At 41.9% G+C, this 18,378-nt stretch overlaps 1 protein-coding gene across 1 annotated transcript in view; it reads right to left on the bottom strand.

Annotated features, from left to right (window-relative positions):
• Positions 1-1,688: 1,688 nt before the first annotated feature.
• Positions 1,689-18,378, bottom strand: part of myo15ab (myosin XVAb) — a gene marked incomplete at its 5' end in the record, with an annotated part of 119,504 nt that continues 102,814 nt past the window's right edge. The window contains 16 exons of the mRNA XM_080443960.1: positions 1,689-1,898; positions 3,388-3,528; positions 4,583-4,716; positions 5,336-5,469; positions 6,052-6,185; positions 7,825-7,985; positions 9,206-9,302; positions 10,667-10,744; positions 10,977-11,071; positions 11,440-11,570; positions 13,334-13,416; positions 14,230-14,303; positions 15,261-15,333; positions 16,400-16,472; positions 16,599-16,726; positions 17,488-17,693. Coding sequence (XP_080300086.1) covers positions 1,797-1,898; positions 3,388-3,528; positions 4,583-4,716; positions 5,336-5,469; positions 6,052-6,185; positions 7,825-7,985; positions 9,206-9,302; positions 10,667-10,744; positions 10,977-11,071; positions 11,440-11,570; positions 13,334-13,416; positions 14,230-14,303; positions 15,261-15,333; positions 16,400-16,472; positions 16,599-16,726; positions 17,488-17,693 — 1,844 coding nt within the window. The 3' untranslated portion in view covers positions 1,689-1,796. The remainder of the gene's footprint in view (positions 1,899-3,387; positions 3,529-4,582; positions 4,717-5,335; positions 5,470-6,051; positions 6,186-7,824; positions 7,986-9,205; positions 9,303-10,666; positions 10,745-10,976; positions 11,072-11,439; positions 11,571-13,333; positions 13,417-14,229; positions 14,304-15,260; positions 15,334-16,399; positions 16,473-16,598; positions 16,727-17,487; positions 17,694-18,378) is intronic.

Here is an 18,378-nt window from a genome sequence, read left to right as displayed (position 1 = left end):
CGGAAGATACGTGTACTTATAACCAACCAAAGTCAATTGTAACATCTGTGGCCATGGGTTAAGCACTTTATATTTTAAATTTGAACGTTTATGTAGATGTACGGATTGTAAATGAAGAACGTGTAAATACCAGGTTGAAGTTTTGTCATGACTGTCATGATGTGACAGTCATGTTTCAGGTCTAGGTTTATGTATGCTTCGTCCGTTCGTCGCACGACGAAGTCGTCCAAAATGTCCCCAAAAATATTTATATTAGCAGTCAGCATTACATTTGGGGCGGACATGACTCACTCTTTTAAATTATGCTTTATTTCATTGTGATAAAAATCTCCTATACAAAATAAACAAATGAATGCGGTAACAACACATACATGAAAACAGCACTTGTTTATAATATTAACATGTCTTAAGCTTTACAAACGGTTAAACAACATCAGTAGAAAAATAAAAACTGATCACAGGTCACTTATAAAAAGTTTGTCGTAACAAAGACATACATTTACAAGATTTTTTCCTCTTCATTTGACAGTAAAAACAGCATTTCTAATAAAGCAACCATCCTCATTGTGATCCATCAAAACTAGCATTAAACATACTAGCATAATATAAGTGCAATTATACAGTCGCCCTGACAATAGATTATAATAGCTACACCATCAATGCTAAACTGTGCAATCTATTATATTGGTAGTGATGTTGCATAATCCCCCCAAATATGGAGCAACTGACTTCAGATACGTATACTTTACATATCATAATATAACTACAGTGTATAACTAACATGACTTCAGGTATATGTATATACTTTACATATAATATTAGCTACAAACAATAAACACCTGAAGATGAGAGGAGGTAGGTTATTCTGTGTGTGTGTGTGTGTGTGTGTGTGTGTGTGTGTGTGTGTGTGTGTGTGTGTGTGTGTGTGTGTGTGTGTGTGTGTGTGTGTGTGTGTGTGTGTGTGTGTGTGTGAGAGAGAGAGAACTTAAATTAGATGATGCGACTATTTTGCTACAGCAGCGGTTCTCAAAGTGGGGTCCAGGGACCCCCACAGGTCCTTGAGGCGGTTCCAAGGGGTTCTCACTAGCAACAGGACTGATAGTTGGGAACCAAATGGACAGGTTTGTAACTATAGAGAGAGGACAAGTGGAACCAAATGAACCCTTGTCCCCAGCAAAATGATTGATAATTGAGGAACCAAATGGACCCTTACAGGTCTGTATAACGCTGAGGCCCCTTTTCCATCAAAATAACTTTGGTTCTCTCTGCTTCCATTCTAGATTCTTGGAACCTTGGTGCTTTCACGGCCGAAGCAGAACCATTGTAATTGGGGGCGGCCATAGCTGAATGGTTAGAGAGCCTGCCTGGGGAGCAGGAGTACCCAGTTGCCCCAGGTTTGATTCCAGGCCTGGCCAGCATTGTGTCGAATATGACCGGTCGAAGTGTCCATTTCACGGGGGAAATTCAATCGTCAATGGCAGGTAGATCTGGTTTCCCTTTTTTTAATGATGTTTGATTTGTTTCGCTTGCTTTTGCCATTTACCATCACATCGGCATCTTCCAACCTGTAGAATAGTGACACAATCACTTTGGTTCCCAGTTCAGCGCTCCAGTTCCGAAACACCTTTAAGGGTTCTGAACCAATTCATTTTCAGTGGAAACACTCTGAACTGGTTCAAAATTAGACGGGGAAAAAGAACGGAACCGGTTTAACCCCGGTGGAAAAGGGGCATCAGAGTTATGGGGGTCCGTGGCCTAATGCATACCAAACTGACAGTCTTTTTGTATGAACAAATCTACAGCATGGTGATCTCGCTGGGAGGCAGGGTCAGTTTCTTCTCTCTGGCCGACATCATGTTCTCCACGTGCATGGCAACGACTCTACACAACTCCAGGCCCTGTGCCCATGCACACACACACACACACACACACACACACACACACACACACACACACACACACACACACACACACACACACACACACACACAAATTAATGAATGAATGAATGAATGGAGAAAACAGCCACAAGATAACTACTGCCAAAATGCTAATCATGAAAGTCATTAGAATTGTGTGCGCGTGCGTGCGTGCGTGCGTGCGTGCGTGCGTGCGTGCGTGTGTGCTTGACGCTTGTATTACTATAATTGTGAGCACCAAGGATACAGGTGGGGGAGTGGGGAACTAAACATTGTGGGCACCACATAGCCTGGCATGGCCAGACAATATCACTGCGTAGATATCTGCCGAGGGCAATTTTCTTTTGCAATGGCAGATTCGTCTGGAACCAGGCTATGCACCACAATGTTAAATTGGCTATCGTTTCCAAAATGTAACAAAGAAATAATTCGAAAATGGTCTGAAGTAATAAAGTATACATATAGTATACATACATGATTTGAACATGGTTGAACATTTGACATTTAAGGCCTAATATTTCTGTAACTGCTACAAACCTCTGGCTAGCCAGTTATTAGGGTCATAAACAAGATGTTGAAGGGTAAATTTTGTTCTGATACTTACGTACCGTGCATGTTCAAATCATGTACTTTATAGGACCATTTTCCAAATTCGTAATTTTTCTATTTTAAAATAAAAACTGCCAAAATAAAATTGAGGTGCCTACAATGTTTATAGGTGCCCATTCTTCTTGTTACCAGCGCCATACTGTATGTTCCCACAAGTCTTGTAGAATTTGAGAAATCAACATTGGACAATTGTCCTAGAGTTAGGCTTTAGGAAAAGATGCGGTTAAAGGGTTGGGTTTAAAGTTAGGATTAAGCATTTAGAGGTTAGGGTTGGGGGTTGGGTTAGAGTTATGTCTGATGTACTGTATACTTGTGTGGCGCTGTCATGCACCAGAAATAGCATATCTACAAGTACAACGCGTCACAGCGCGACACATTGTGAGCTAGTAGGTCGGCTATTTTCAGCGCGCAACGAGGTATATCTCAGGCTTTAGGGTCAGGTTGAACCCAGTTAGACCTGAGGCCGAAACGCCTTCTAAATCCTGACCTAAGTTTTCTGAAAAAAATCTAATTTGTATTAAATATTTATTTCTTTTAATTAATGTTGCTATACTGCATATACTGTAGCAACAACTACACACAGAGGTGTTCCCCGCTTGAAAGGTATAACAACGTACTGTATAGGTGTTCCAGGTCTAAAATGGCAAAGAAAAGGTAAAATTATATTTATAAGATTCCTGCCCTGAAAGTTTGATGTATAGTAATACACTACACTAAACTGTGTGTGTGTGTGTGTGTGTGTGTGTGTGTGTGTGTGTGTGTGTGTGTGTGTGTGTATGTGTATGTGTATGTGCGTGTGCGTGTGCGTGTGCGTGTGCGTGCGTGCGTGCGCGCGTGTGTGCGCGCATGCGTCCATTACCTGCTCTAGCTGCAGCTGAACGACCTTCTGTGTGGTGACGTCTCCCAGGGTGAGGTCGACGTAGGGGTAGCTAGACCCAGCGGAGGGCCTCTGTGTGCGGCTGGACTGCACCTCCACCAGAGGGATCACTGCCATCACCTCCTGCAGTCACCATCATCACATTTTAGTTAACCATTCATTAATAATTGCGATTAACCCAGTGCTTCTCAAACTTTTTCAAGTCAAGGACCCCCAAATTGATATGTATTTGGCCGCGGACAGTGGACACCCCATCTGAAAAGAGCTTGTGCCAGCCAGGGACCCCCAGCAGCAAAGATTTGTGTTCGCTTTAAAAAAAAAATCAAAGATTTGCACAAATCTTTAAGATTTTTCAAAAATAGCAGATCTACAAGCTCATAGCGCGTCACTTTTTCGATAGCCGAAGTATAAAATATGGGTGGTAAAAACGCTATATGAACTAATTCAGCTGGGGATCCCCTGGTGCTCCCTGGGAATAATTAAATATTCAAATATGTTTTGACACAGAATTTTATGGTCAGGAGCCTGGATGGCTTGGTTCCAGGCTTAAAATAATGAATATAAATATTTTGGCAAATCTCGATGGGAAAAATGTATGGCACCACTATCTGTGGGACCGCAAAAGGGCCGCCACTGCTATGCCCTATAGAGAGACACAACTGTACGACTGTACGTTAATGATGTAAAAGACATGATACACCTGTTTTGTGTGTGTGTGTGTGTGTGTGTGTGTGTGTGTGTGTGTGTGTGTGTGTGTGTGTGTGTGTGTGTGTGTGTGTGTGTGCTCGGGTGTTGCACTCTGAAAATAGCAGATCTATAAGCTCACAACGCGTCGCAGCTGCGACGCGTTGTGAGCTTATAGATCTGCTATTTTCAGCATGCAACCAGGTGTAAAATCAGCCATTACGACGCCATCACGACACACTAAATCAACTGTAGATTTAGTCGACTATAATCTTATGATATTTAGTCGACTAAAACTAGACAAAAACAAACATTTCAGAGGACTAAAATATGACTAAAACTAAATGGAATTTAATTCAAAAGACTATGACTAAAACTAAATCAAAATGTGCTGTCAAAATCAACACTGCACTGGAGCAAGCGTCATCATCGTACATGATGGACAGCTAAGATGGTGTGTGTGTGGGTGTGCGTTTGTGCAGTGTTTCCTCACGTGTGTCTCCTTGTGCAGGAAGTGCAGACCATTCTGGTTGACAGAGAGGATGGAGGGGGCGTAGTAGGTGGTGGAGCTGCTGCTGTGGATGTAGAAGAAGGAGGAGCCGAACATGGGGAACGCACTGACCAGACCTGCACACACACACACACACACACACACACACACACACACACACACACACACACACACACACACACACACACACACACACACACACACACACACACACACACACACACACACACACACACACGTTGTATTACTATACTTGTGAGGACATCAACATTTTGGGACAGCAATTTTAATAATGCCATTTTTATATTTGTTTGGGCATTTTTAACCGTAAGCCTAAAGCCGAAAAATGGCTGATCTACAAGCTCACAACGTGACGCGCCGCGACACGTTGTGAGCTTGTAGATCAGCAATTTTTCGGTGCACAGCACCAGCGTGCAACTAAGTGTAAATCAGGCTTATCACTATATCTGATCCCTAAACCTAACCTCTATGTTTTATTCTAATTCCAACCTGAATATTTTTCACTTATACACAATTGCCATGCAAAATGTAAGAAAGCACAGAAAAGCCTTCTGAAAAGCTCACATCTGTCAGCAGAGTAAAGCGATTAAAAAATAAAACATTTTTGAACTTTTGGGCTATTTTGGCTTTTTTTCCTCTTTTTTCTTTTTATCAAATTGGGGTCTGTGGCCTAATGCATATCAAATGAAACAAGTTGGGGGGGGGGGGTCCTACCTAGGAACTGTGCTCTGGCCTGGTGGGGGCTCAGGGTCTGCACTTGCTGCATGTGCTGTGTCACCATGTTGGCCCACTGCTGTGGTGGCTGCTTCTTGAACAGAGGCGGGGAGATGTACTCCGACAATTCATGGCTGGAGAGGAGGGGTGAGCGGGGGGAAAGAGGGAGCAAAAATACAAATATAAATCCAGAGGTTAATTAAGAAAGTTATTAAGTTAACTTAATGTGAGATATGATCCAGTCCATCTCATGCCCTTTTCTCAATTTTTACAGTAAAAGACAATATTTTTTTAATGTTCTTGTGCCACTTCTACTTTTACATAAAGGGATATTTCACTTTCAAACATGTTTGGGGTAACTTTCACGTTCACCCTGGCGTTTGTGAGCACACCAGACAGTTTTCAAGATGCTTCATTCAGAATTTAGATATTTGATATTCATTTTATCAGACACGCTACAAACGCATTGTAACTTCAAACTCCATTTTAACCATGATAGACTCTTTGAAAACACACGTCCTTGGTTCTGGTGACTGATATTGTCCTTCTAATACGTGAGGGGGCCGTGTTCTTTCAATTAAGTTTTTCCACCAGACTAGATCAAACTGACCCCAAACATGAAAATTTGAAATTGAAATATCCCTTTAAGTGAAATATGTGAGTACTTGTTCCAGCACTGAACCCAGGTCTCCAGGTGGATGTTGTACAACACTCACATGCTGGGGTTGAAGGCGATGTCATTGGCTCGGTGCTGCAGGGCTGCTAGCTTGGAGATCTGGTGGAAGCGTTTATCACTCACCTCCCCCCGAGGAAGCACATTCAGAAGGCCCTTACGGTAGTCAGGGAGGATCTAGGTGTACATGCACGCACACACACACACACACACACACACACACACACACACACACGCACAATACACGCACACACACACGCACAATACACGCGCACACACACACACACACACACACACACACACGTGCACGCACGCACAATACACGCGCACACACACACACACACACACACACACACACACACACACACACGTAGGCACGCACACACAGACACACACAGTAGAATGTCAGACTGACAAGCTGTCCATCATCGCAGACTTGCAGTGTAATTATATAACACTAAAGGTCTTTGCTAAGGAAATATTCACTCATCCACTTAGCTCAGATGCTATTTACAATTTAAGGCATTTTCCAGAGCGATTTATGCATAGAGACAGTGTAGTGCCTCTGTAATCTAGGATTATAGGTAAACCAAGAACCTATCATCAGTCTAACTCTAAACATTATAATATCAACATAAATAATCTGTACTATACAAACTATAGGATGCCAGGTCAACACATGAACCTGGCATCTGTCAACATAACATGCTATCTAAATTACATTTTAACCTTTGCATAAGCCTGCATGGTCGTCAAGGCTAGGGCTACTGGCTAAAGTGGGGTCTGAAGAGGTGAGTCTTCAGATTACGGCAGTGTGTTGGACAGTATCTAATGACCATTAATTAATAAAATATGCTCTTGCTCAGCAGCATCCAGTTTATTCTAACACTGACGTTTCATCAAAGAGTGTCTTCGAAATATTAGTGCTCAAGGTCAAATCCTCAGTGTTCATTTATCCATCTGTAACTGACCGTTTACAAACACTGCTACTGTAACATGTATACACTCTCAGAGTTAAATTAAAAGGTAATTTTGATACAATTTTCATGTTGACTAAAATAAATAAAATCATGATTGTGAAACAATCATTTCAATAATTTTGCCGGGTCCAAAATGATTGTTTTTATGTTTACCTCTGAAGCTGACGGCTGGCATTATTATTTATTGCAGGCAGCTGTAGACAGCTGTCAGTGTCAGTGCTAAAGAACCCATTGCAAAAGATGTTGCAAGTGTGACATCTAGTGGCTGAATGTTGTCTATTGCACCTTTAACACGGAGGATGATTTGACTGTAGCTGTGTGTGAAGATGTACTGTACATACTGTAACTGTACTGCGATGGTTCTCAACCTTTTCAGTGCCGCGACCCCCAAAAATACTCATATTTGAACTGGGGACCCCCCCCCCCCACTCTGACAAGCACTTGGAATGGCAGGAGTTGAGGCATTACATTTAGCTTGACTGGGTTCCACAGATAAATATTGTGAAAATAGCAGATCTGCAGGCTCACAACGCAGAGGGGTTGTGAGCTTGCCTTGCAGATCGGTTATTTTCACAGACCAGATCAATGTTTGACCTTTTCTTAATAGTATAATGTGTTGATTACTTGTGACGGAGTAATGGTAAAGCTGCAACTGTCGATTATTTGCTTAGCGATTACGATTATTATTTTTATAATCGATCAAAAAATAGATTAATCTCAATAACCGTCCTATGCTCTATTATATTCTTAGCCGTACAAAAGTCATACACAAAAATAAATTTAACAAAAGAAGAACATTTCTAAGTTTCTAAACCGATTGGTTCCATTAACTGCACCTGGTTGAAGTGCATTGCGACACAGAGCTCGTTGTCGAACTTGAGGACCTGGTTCCAGACGACCCTCCGGAACCAGAAGCTGTAGCTGCTGTCCAGAGGCTCAGCCTCCGTAGCGATGTCCAGGATGTACTCGTTCTTGTTCAGCGGACGCACATTCTGACCTGGACACAACAAGGTTATAGGTAACTAAAGCTACTAACCAAATGATAAAAACTGAAATTGACAAAACATTTTAGTTGCATAATAAAAATAATAATAATAATAAAGGGTTTAAAAAAACGAACTAACTAAACTATAACTAATTGAGAATTGTATTGTGTGTTCACAAAACAAACTAAAATCATACATCCTTAGTTTTAGTGGGAGCAAATCGCAGATCTACAAGTTCACTTGTAGACCGTTGAACTTGTAGATCGGCTAATTGTGCTATTTGTTTTTACTTTTTGAATTTCACACATGACAAATTGCCAAGATAAAAACCTAAAAACCAACACTAAAACTAATGAAAACAAAACAAAACTAAGCCTATTCAAAAACTAAAAGAAATCCACTGCAAACTAATTAAAACTTCACTAAAAAGTTACTAAAAATTTTAAACTAATGAAAAATGCAAACCTTGGAACAGAATTCATGCACAAAGCAGACATGCACACAGGAATATGCACGCATGCACACACACACACACACACACACACACACACACACACACACACACACACACACACACACACACACACACACACACACACACACACACACACACACACACACACACACACACACCATTCTGGCAGCTGATTCATGTTGGCCTATATACTGTAACATGTGTGAATCTGTACAAAGCCATAGAACCACGTCTGTTGTGTGACATAGATAGATGTGTAGGGGATTGACTGTACAGTCAATAGAACTGATCTTTGCACTTTAGAAATGTTTCCGTTGCTCTCAGCTTGAAATCTGAAAAATGTGGCCTGGCTATTAGAGTCACAGCAGGCTCTCCAATTCTTTCCAATTCACTGTATGATGAAGTATGTGTCATGTGTACATCCCTATTCCCTAGCCCCTAGTGTGGAAGGCACACACACACTATGCCCACAAGGACATTTTCCTGCACCTATGGGTGCTTAATTGGACTGACATGCACAAGGGCACTTTTTGCATCATTGGGTGCGTGGACTTAAGGGCAAATACACACATCACACCATGCAACACGACATAATTTGCACATACATATGGAAGGACCGCAATAGAAATAAGCCGCTGGCTTTGTTTATTATCAAAAGAGGTGAAAGTCAAAGTCAAGTGTGTTTGTGTGTGCATGTGTTTTATTGCATTTTATCGAAAGATGACTATGAAGAGAAAACAATATGTAGAGAATGACCTCTGTTGGTGACCAGAAAGATGGTGTATTCGTCCATAGCCTCCAGTTTCTGTGTGCTCATCTCGTAACATAGTTCCTCGATCACGTCCAGAGCGACCTGAACAGCAGGACAACGTTAGCAGAGCAACGCACAGCAACTTACACACTCTTTATAGTGTAACATTAACACGACAGCATGCACAAGCGCTCCACTATATGTGGTATAGGAAAACAAAGCAAAACATTTAGTAAAAGTAGACAGATTCTTCTTTTGTTTTCACTTCTGTTATTATGAGTTATTATGCCTTAAAGCAGGGGTCGGCAACCTTTTTGACATGAAGTGCCATGTTTTCATTTTCTTGATAGTCAGTGTGCCATATCAACATTAAATTTAATTGTTTTTGATTGTCCATAGGCTATATAATAACGTTTATTTCTTTCTTCTTCTTCTTTTGTAATATTTTCTTTCACATCAGGATGTAATGATCATTAGACTCAATAACAGCAATAACCCACCTATCTCCCAGAATCCCTCCCCAGTCAGAGTTATCAGTTTGAATGGATGTAGAATTATGTGCAGGATGTAATTTGTATATAGATGTGAGTGGACTTAATTTAACTGACTGAACTTTTTTGAATATTTTATTTGAAAATAAAAAACCTCTCTCTCACACTATGCCAGTGTGCCAGTGATCACCCTCCCCTGTGCCAATGTTGATGCTTAATTTAGAATCTGGCCAGGGGTAGGCTAGCCTGGTAAACCCTCCCTCCGGAAAATCTCATTTCCATTTGATTTCAGGAAGGAGTCTGGCCTGAAGGCTTGTATGGGCGTTTCTAGCGCATTAACAAAAAAACGAGCCTATCAGCGTCGTCGCTCATCGTTCTGTGATATTTTGAGGCACGGAATTTACTTATAAGATATCGTTTGGATAGAATTTAGTTGTTTAACTTCATATATGTGGTCAATTAATCATGACAGAGCCTATTTTATTTTATTTTTTTAGAGAACCGGCAGGGGCGGGCAGTGACACGCATGTATCCGAATAAGGCAACCTATTTTGGGCATGGCCGTCTCAAAAGTCCCGTTGCGTCACATTAGTCTGGAAGTGGTAAAAATGCACTGGCTGAAGTGGGAAACAGCTGATTGGCTGAAGGGGTTGTCAGTCAACGGTATTACTCCCGCCCAACTCCAGCCCACAGCCAAAATTGCAGAATGGGCGATCATGCCAGACTCACTCCTGAAATAAATTACAAATGAGATTTCCGGAGGGAGGGTTTACCAGGCTAGGGGTAGGCTGAGCGGTGGACATTACTCTTGTCTTTATGTTTCTATGTATGTAATTTGTTTTGTTTTGTTTCTGTGTGTTAGGTCAAATATGTGTATTATGTGTTGCATACATGGCTGCTGAGTCTCCGCAATACAAATTTCAGTGAGAGCTGATAATAAAGTAATATCGTATCGTCCTATCCGTATAGACTTACGGAACATGTTTTGACTTTCAGGTGACGCTCGATGCCTCCAGGGAAGAGGAACAGCTGCCGCTTGGAGCTCCGTCCCGCCTGGACACACACACACACACACACACACACACACACACACACACACACACACACACACACACACACACACACACACACACACACACACACACACACACACACACACACACACACACACACACACACACACACACAGGATATGTCGTCCAGGGGCCAGGTACAAATGGGAAAGCCTAAACATTTTTATTAAAAGATATAAAAGAGATTGTTGTAGTGGAGTGGTATTACTCACCAGCATAGCCTGCAGTTCCATGCTGTTGGGAGCGACAATGCGGCCACCATATTGGAACGTTTTCTTCAGGTTTTGCTCACATGCTTTCGCGATTCCTGCACACAGTTATGGTTGACATCACATAAGTCAGTGGTCCCCAGTTAAATGAGAGCTAGCAAGGAACCAAATGTGTGCTACCTTATGGGTCTGCAACTCAGAGATCAGATAGATCATTTGTACACTTACTGAGCTACATTAACATTGATTTTACAGTGTAGATTGGGCTCCCAGAGATAAAAAATAAAGAATCCATCAAATTCAGGTCCGTGGCCCTAATGCATATCAAATGGGGGGTCCTTGAAATGAAAAAGTCTGAGAATCACTGCAATAGCTGTAAAAAATCTTCTCTTATGGGGGACCCTGGCATATCTTTCCGCACTCTCGCATCGCACAGCTGTCAAATAATTGTGGGTGGGGTTCCTACCCTGAAAGAGCGCGCCACCTCCACGGAAGGCCTGGGCCAGGAACTTCAGCAGGAAGGGCTTCAGGACCTCCGTGCAGCGATGGAAGGCTGTCAGGATGTACAGCAACCTCCAGCCCCGCTGGCAGCTGTCCCTGCATCACACACACACACACACACACACACACACACACACAGTCAGTGGTGGAAAAAGTACTCAAATGTTTTACTTAAGTAAAAGTATCAATACTGCAATGTAAAAATACTCTGTTACAAGTAAAAGTCTGGAATTCAAAATGTTACTTGAGTAAAAGTACAAAAGTATTGGTATCAAAATGTACTTACAGTACCAAAAGTAAAAGTACTAAAATGTTTGAAAATAGCAGATCTACAAGCTCACAACGCGTCGCATCGCGACGCGTTGTGAGCTTGTAGATCGGCTATTTTCAAATAGCCTATGTATAAAATAGTGCTGAAGGGCTTAATGTATGTTTTATAATATAATAATTTGTATTTGCAAAGTAACCAGTAACTAAAGTTTTCTAATAATTGTAGTGGAGTAAAAGTACAATATTTGGCTCTGAGATGTAGTGGAGTAGAAGTAAAAGTATAGACAATTGGAAATACTCCAGTAAAGTAAAAGTACCTCAAAATTGTACTTAAGTACAGTACTTGAGTAAATGTACTTAGTTACTTTACACCACTGCACACAGTACATACATAACACATACATATACATATATACATACATACATATAACACCAGGGGTGCACTGCCAGTGGAGCCAAGTGGAGCTCAGCTCCCATATAGCTCTGAAGGTGCGAGAGAGCTGTCAACGCGCCGTCAACACCTAGAGCAATAGCCCTCTACCTGGCTGCTATGCATAACCCTATAGGCTACTCGAATATGTGTTGACTTACGTCCTCACATAGGCTACACTGTACACAAAATAAACCGACACACAGATAGTTGGCCTGGAATTCTGCTGCTTACTGCCTGCGAATATCTACAATGACGATCACGTTCCACCGAACGTGATCGTGGACACTTTGTTTTGTTGCTACTGCAATGCCTAGCATTGCCTAAACCCATGCCTGTGGACTCCCAGCTGTTGGGGGAAAAAAACAGCTGTGGAAGAGCCGAAAACAGCACCACCGCTGGTGCTGTTTCCCTGCTTGAATGACTTTAATAAAGTCATTTCAGTCAGACAACTCTTAGATTGGATTAGAATATATATTTATTAGCAATATATATTTGCAAGCTTGAGCATGGTATAGAAAACAAGAGGAAGCATAGTTTGGCTTCAGGCCTCTGAATCCATTCATTCCCTGTAAGGATAACATTTTAATGAATGTTACATGCCAATTAGCATTTACAGGGAATGAATTAAACCCCCAAGGGGATCTAGAAACAGAGCCTACAGGTGGATGCCGGGGAGGCGGGTGGGATGACTTCATGGGCAGCAGCAGGTAAGCAGCGGTAGCAGGATCTCAGCAACAGCAGCAGCAGCAGCGACACACGTCAGCTCAGCAAGACAGGGCAGCCAGAGTGAGCAGGTAACAACGCAGTACCTATAACCACCCGATCAGGAGGAAAGTGCATGTGACTAGTCACCTGATCGGTTGCCCCAATCCCTTGAGTTGCCTGGCCTGAACTAGCTCCGTAAACTGCGCCTCATAAGGTTAAGTTGTATTTATAATCTGCCATGTACAGTATGAAGCTTGAGTGTTTTAGTTTGTTATTCGTTTGATCATTGTTTGTGAATTATCATGTCGGTTCATTGTTCATGTCAAATGAAATGTAAAAGCGTCCTGTAAGTCCACATGGGCTGGGCTTCCTTAGAAGCATGACACTTTAATAATGAAAACATCTAAATCGTCAAATCAATCATATAGGGTTATAATGTGGTTAAACTTACGCCTTGGAGCTGGTGTTGGCGGTGAGCTGTTTGAGGAGCTGACAGTACGCTTCATCTTTCATCAGGCTGAACTCTCCTATTAACTGGAAACAAACAAACACAGACGCAGCTTCCGGTTTTTGATTGATTGAATACTTTATTAGTCAGAAATTAGACATTAAAGCTAAAAGGATAATACTAAAAGTCCTGGGGACTTGTTTCCATTGTAGTCCTATGTATTCAACCTTTCAACGCATACAAAAATTAACACAATAATACATGTCATCAACAAATACAATACAAACACTATTATATATCTACCATAATACATGTCATCAACAAATACAATACAAACGCTATTATATATCTACAAAGGAGGAGATGGGAAAATAACATTCACCTCCCCTTGTGGTCTCCTGATAGATGTTTTTTTCCAGGCCAATTTTGAAAGAGACCAGTGTTACACATCCTTTAATGGATGGTGTCAAGGCATTACACATTTTGGTGGCAGAGCAGTAGCATGAGAACTTTCCCATGTTTGTTCTAAATGTGGGTGCTACCAGATCATGGTCGCTTCCTCTAGTGTTGTGGCTGTGGGTGACTGTCACTCATTTTAAAGAAGTAGATAGACAGGCATGAGGGTATTGAGGGCACTGAGGGCGATGTCTCTTTGACTATCTTAAATACCAATCCCAGTGATATTTGCTCAACCCTGTCTTCTAACCTGAGCCATCCCAGACTAGCAAAGTGCGTTGGAATTAGGTTCAGGAGTTATCAAACAGAACACACAACCCCAACAAAATGACTGACTGAAATTGACTCATGAAAGATTAAGTTTGAGTATGCGAGACCGCACGTGTGTGTGTGTGTGTGTGTGTGTGTGTGTGTGTGTGTGTGTGTGTTTGTGCAGTGTTTACCTTCAGAAAGGTGCTGACCACTTCCTGCTCTGTCAGTCCCCTTGTGGGATGGTCACCCATGAAGCGCATCACCGCTGAACACACATAAACACACACGCGCACGCGCACACACACACACACACACACACACACACACACACACACACACACACACACACACACACACACACACACACACACACACACACACACACACACACACACACACAGGTCAACATCATAATAGTAAATTGAATTCAAACAGAAAGATCCATTGAAGGATACTCCTTTTCATTTGGCGATGGGTTCCCAGATTGGATGTTTAGAGACACAGAGGATCAAAACCATCTCATTCAACACTTTTCACATTTCGTTACTAAATAGCATGAATGAGAGCTCGCGATATAAACATCACTGAATTTCTCAAAGTCGGGTCCCGGGGACCATGAGGGGTCCAAAATGGACCATTTACGGGGGCTATAAGTCTGAGAGTGTAACAAATGGAACCAAATGGACCCGGACGGGTGCATTTGATTCAATTTCTACATTTGTGTTAAATAAACACTGAGGAATTTACAGTGCTAGATTGGGATAGTATTTTTTTAATTAAATGGCCTCAAACTGAGACCGCTGAACTGAAAAAGGTTGAGAAAGAATCACTTATGAGAATCACTTAAGAGTGGGCACTAAAGAAGAGTGGGCAGAAAAATGGTCTTGAGTTATGTAAAGTATGCATGATTTGAACATTATCAGATATTTTTTTACAAAAAATGACTGATATAGGCCTACAGGTTTTGTAGCAATTTGTAGCAATTGTAGAAATATAAGACCTTAATTGTCGAATGTTCAATCATGTTCTATCATGTTCTATCATGTTCTAATCATGTATACTTTACATTGCTTAAGTTTTCATTGCTTAAGTTTTCCAAATATATATATATATTTTACATTTTGGACCAAATAGCCAATTTGACCACTCTTCCTGTTACCATACTAACAACATAAAACACATGAATGAGAGCGTGGAGGAGGAGACACAGATAACAACGTACACAGGAAGAGGTCTGCCGCCACTCTGTTCATGATCTGGTCGTGGAACTCGATGAGTGACTCCTGCAGAGGCGTCTGTGAACGACAACAACAACAAGGGACGAAACCCCCCAAAAAGCATATGAATGTACATGGAACTCCAAGATGGATGTGGTGACAGAAATGTGTGTAATACTGCGTTCATAATGGATCTCCCAGCTCCAAGTCACTCAGATCTGTCAGTCAGTTGTAGCACAGGTCAGGTCAGGTCTAGCAGAGTAAGAGCGGGCGACGGACCATGCCTTTGCTTTGTTGGCCTTTGCTTTATTCATTGAGTTGTGGAACAAACTCCCTTTGAGGATCAAAGCTGCCCCCCCCCCACCCTAGGGACTCATAGGTTCACTTGTTGTTTTGTGTTTTGTGGGTTGTGTGTGTGCGTGCGTGCGTGCGTCTGTGTGTGCGTGTGTGCGGTTTTTTTCTCTTTCTTTTGTCTTTCTTCGGACTGCGCCTCGGGCCAGTCAGTGTAATAACTGGATGGGGGGGGGGGGGGGGCACTAGCAGTAGGGGGTCAGAAGGACCCAAAGGGGGGATTCCGTGATGTTCTTCTGGCGCTGGACAAACAACACATTACTTGAGGGGCGCAAATTATTTAATGATGAATTAATGATGAACTCATACATTAATTCATCATACATTTATCATGAACTCATAATTCATACCTGGTCCTCGCCATTACCTAATGGTGAACTTATACAAGTGTAATATATCATTTAGTTAAGGACGTTATTCCACAGCTCCACTTCTATGCCCAGGATGAGGAGGGTCCGTTTCTGAATGAAGCTCCTAACCGCTCCTTGTTAATGGTGAGAACTAGGAATGTAATGATGCGTTTATGAGAAAATTCCTGATGAAATCATGTGAGTTCATCATTAATTCATCATTTAATTAAGCGTAAATAACGTGTATGAATTGCCCCCCCCCCCCTCATTATATACCGGCTTCAAGCATTTGTTTACTGTTGAGTGAGAAAACAATGTTGCACATTAAGCTAATCATCTGGGGACCCCCACAACATCATTTGGGGGACCCCCCCCTGGGGATCCCATTCCCGACCCACAGGTTGAGAATCACTGAGATAGTAGACAGGGAAGGTATACGGCACCTTAGAGAACTTGATCATTTCAGATGGATCTTTGAATTCCTTGGTCTTGCCCTTGGTCTTCCCCAGTGAATCCCTGAGAGGCAAAACCACAAACAGGAAGATTTTACAACAACAATGCACAGCTACAGGTGAGGATCCAACTGTGTACGTGTGCGTGTGTGCGTGTGTGCGTGTGTGCGTGCATGTGTGTGCCTCTCACCCCTTTCCATTGGTCCCCTGTCTGAAGTACTTCTTGGCGAACTCCATCATGTCATATGTGGTGTCCTGTAGAAAGGTCTCGTCCACCTCTCCGTCACCCAGAGCGTCGAAGCCGTCCAGAGAGACTCTCTACAGCACAAACATCAATCAACAAACATCCTCACAAAGCACGGAAATGTGAGTCTACTTCTAAATATGAGCATATATGCATGTAAAGAAGTGAAGACATTTTAGCTTTTGGTACTAGGAGATATTGAAGATTTGGGGATTAGGAGTGTTTATGTTTGGTTAGAATTAAGGTTATAGGGTAAAGCCCAGTGTTCATTTTGACAGCATTTTGTTGTCAAAATTTTGTTTTAGTCATTTGAATAAAATTCCATTTAGTTTTAGTCACATTTTGGTCATCTGAAATGTTTTACTTTTAGTATGTAGTTTTAGTTGACTAAATATCAAGTATGAAGTCAACTAGATCTACAGTTTAGTCGACTAAGATTTATTATGGCGGGCCTTGATGGCATGTCTGATTTATACATAGCTGTGTGTTGAAAATACCTCACGACGCATCGCAGACGCGTTGTGAGCTTGCATATCTGCTATTTTCGGAGTGTGACACCCGTGTGCAACCCGTGTGCAACCAAATATAAAATGATCTCTGCTCCTCTGGTCCCTAGTTGCGTGCCAGTGTCGTGCATCGGAAAATTGCCGATCTACTAACTCACAACACGTTGCAGCGCAACGCGTTGTGAGCTTGTAGATCTGCTATTTTTCGGCTCTAGGCTTACGTTTAAAGATGCCAAACATTTTTAAGAATGGCATTCATAGAATTGTTGATGTAAAATGTTAATGTCCTCACGAGTATAGTAATACAAACCATGTGTGTGTGTGTTTACCTCTATAGTCTGGTCTATCTCATGTGCGCCCATGGGGAAACCCACGGCCGCGGCGACCGCTGATGACACGGCCACTTGCCCCGCCCCTGGGCGGGGCTCGGCTGTGCGGTCCAGTGGCAGAGACAGGAAGTCAGGAGCATCTACCGGACGGACGCAGTCCATCGGGAACACCCCGGAGCGGCCGCACACTGCGCCGAACTTCCATCCTGACACACACACACGCGCGTACACACACACAGACACACACACACACACATTATTATTCATTGAACATTTTAAAACCTTTTTTTTGTAATCGTCTCTTTCGGGTGGAAATGTCTAAAACTGTTACTTTTCAGCATTAAAAAAATAATAATAGCATTATTTCGTGTGATGCTGTAGGATGATCAAGTAGGGCATTAATTTACGGAAAAAAAATTTAAGTTAAAATATGGAGATAAGAGGTTTCCGCCCGACAGCAACGAAATACAAAAGAATATATATTTTAAAAGGTTATTCCAAACACATGACCCCCTGATGCATTAGAAGGAACATATCAGTCACCAGAACCAGGGATGTGTGTTTTCAATGAATTAGTCTAACATGCTCAAAATGAGTTTGAAGATCAATGGGTTTATATAGAGTCTAACAAAAAGAATATGAAATATGAAAATAATTGATCAAGCAGCTTTTAAAAACACACGAAAGCCAGAGTAGACGTTAAAATGACCCCAGAAGGGGTTTAAAGTGAAATACCCCTTCTTTAAGTGGTTAATTTGCTGCAGGCGGGAGCGGACGGTCAAAAAGTAAACTGTCTGGAGATTTTATGCTAACCAGAAGCCTGCGGTAGACACATTATGTTGAAAAGAAAGAAGATCAAAGCAAGGCCATTACGATTAAAAAATCAAAGCC

The sequence above is a fragment of the Gymnoscopelus braueri genome (assembly GCF_963280865.1).
Source record: "Gymnoscopelus braueri genome assembly, chromosome: 2".
Taxonomy (NCBI): Eukaryota; Metazoa; Chordata; class Actinopteri; order Myctophiformes; family Myctophidae; genus Gymnoscopelus; species Gymnoscopelus braueri.
Note: the sequence above shows the minus strand (reverse complement) of the source record. Positions and strands in the feature narration are given on the sequence as shown.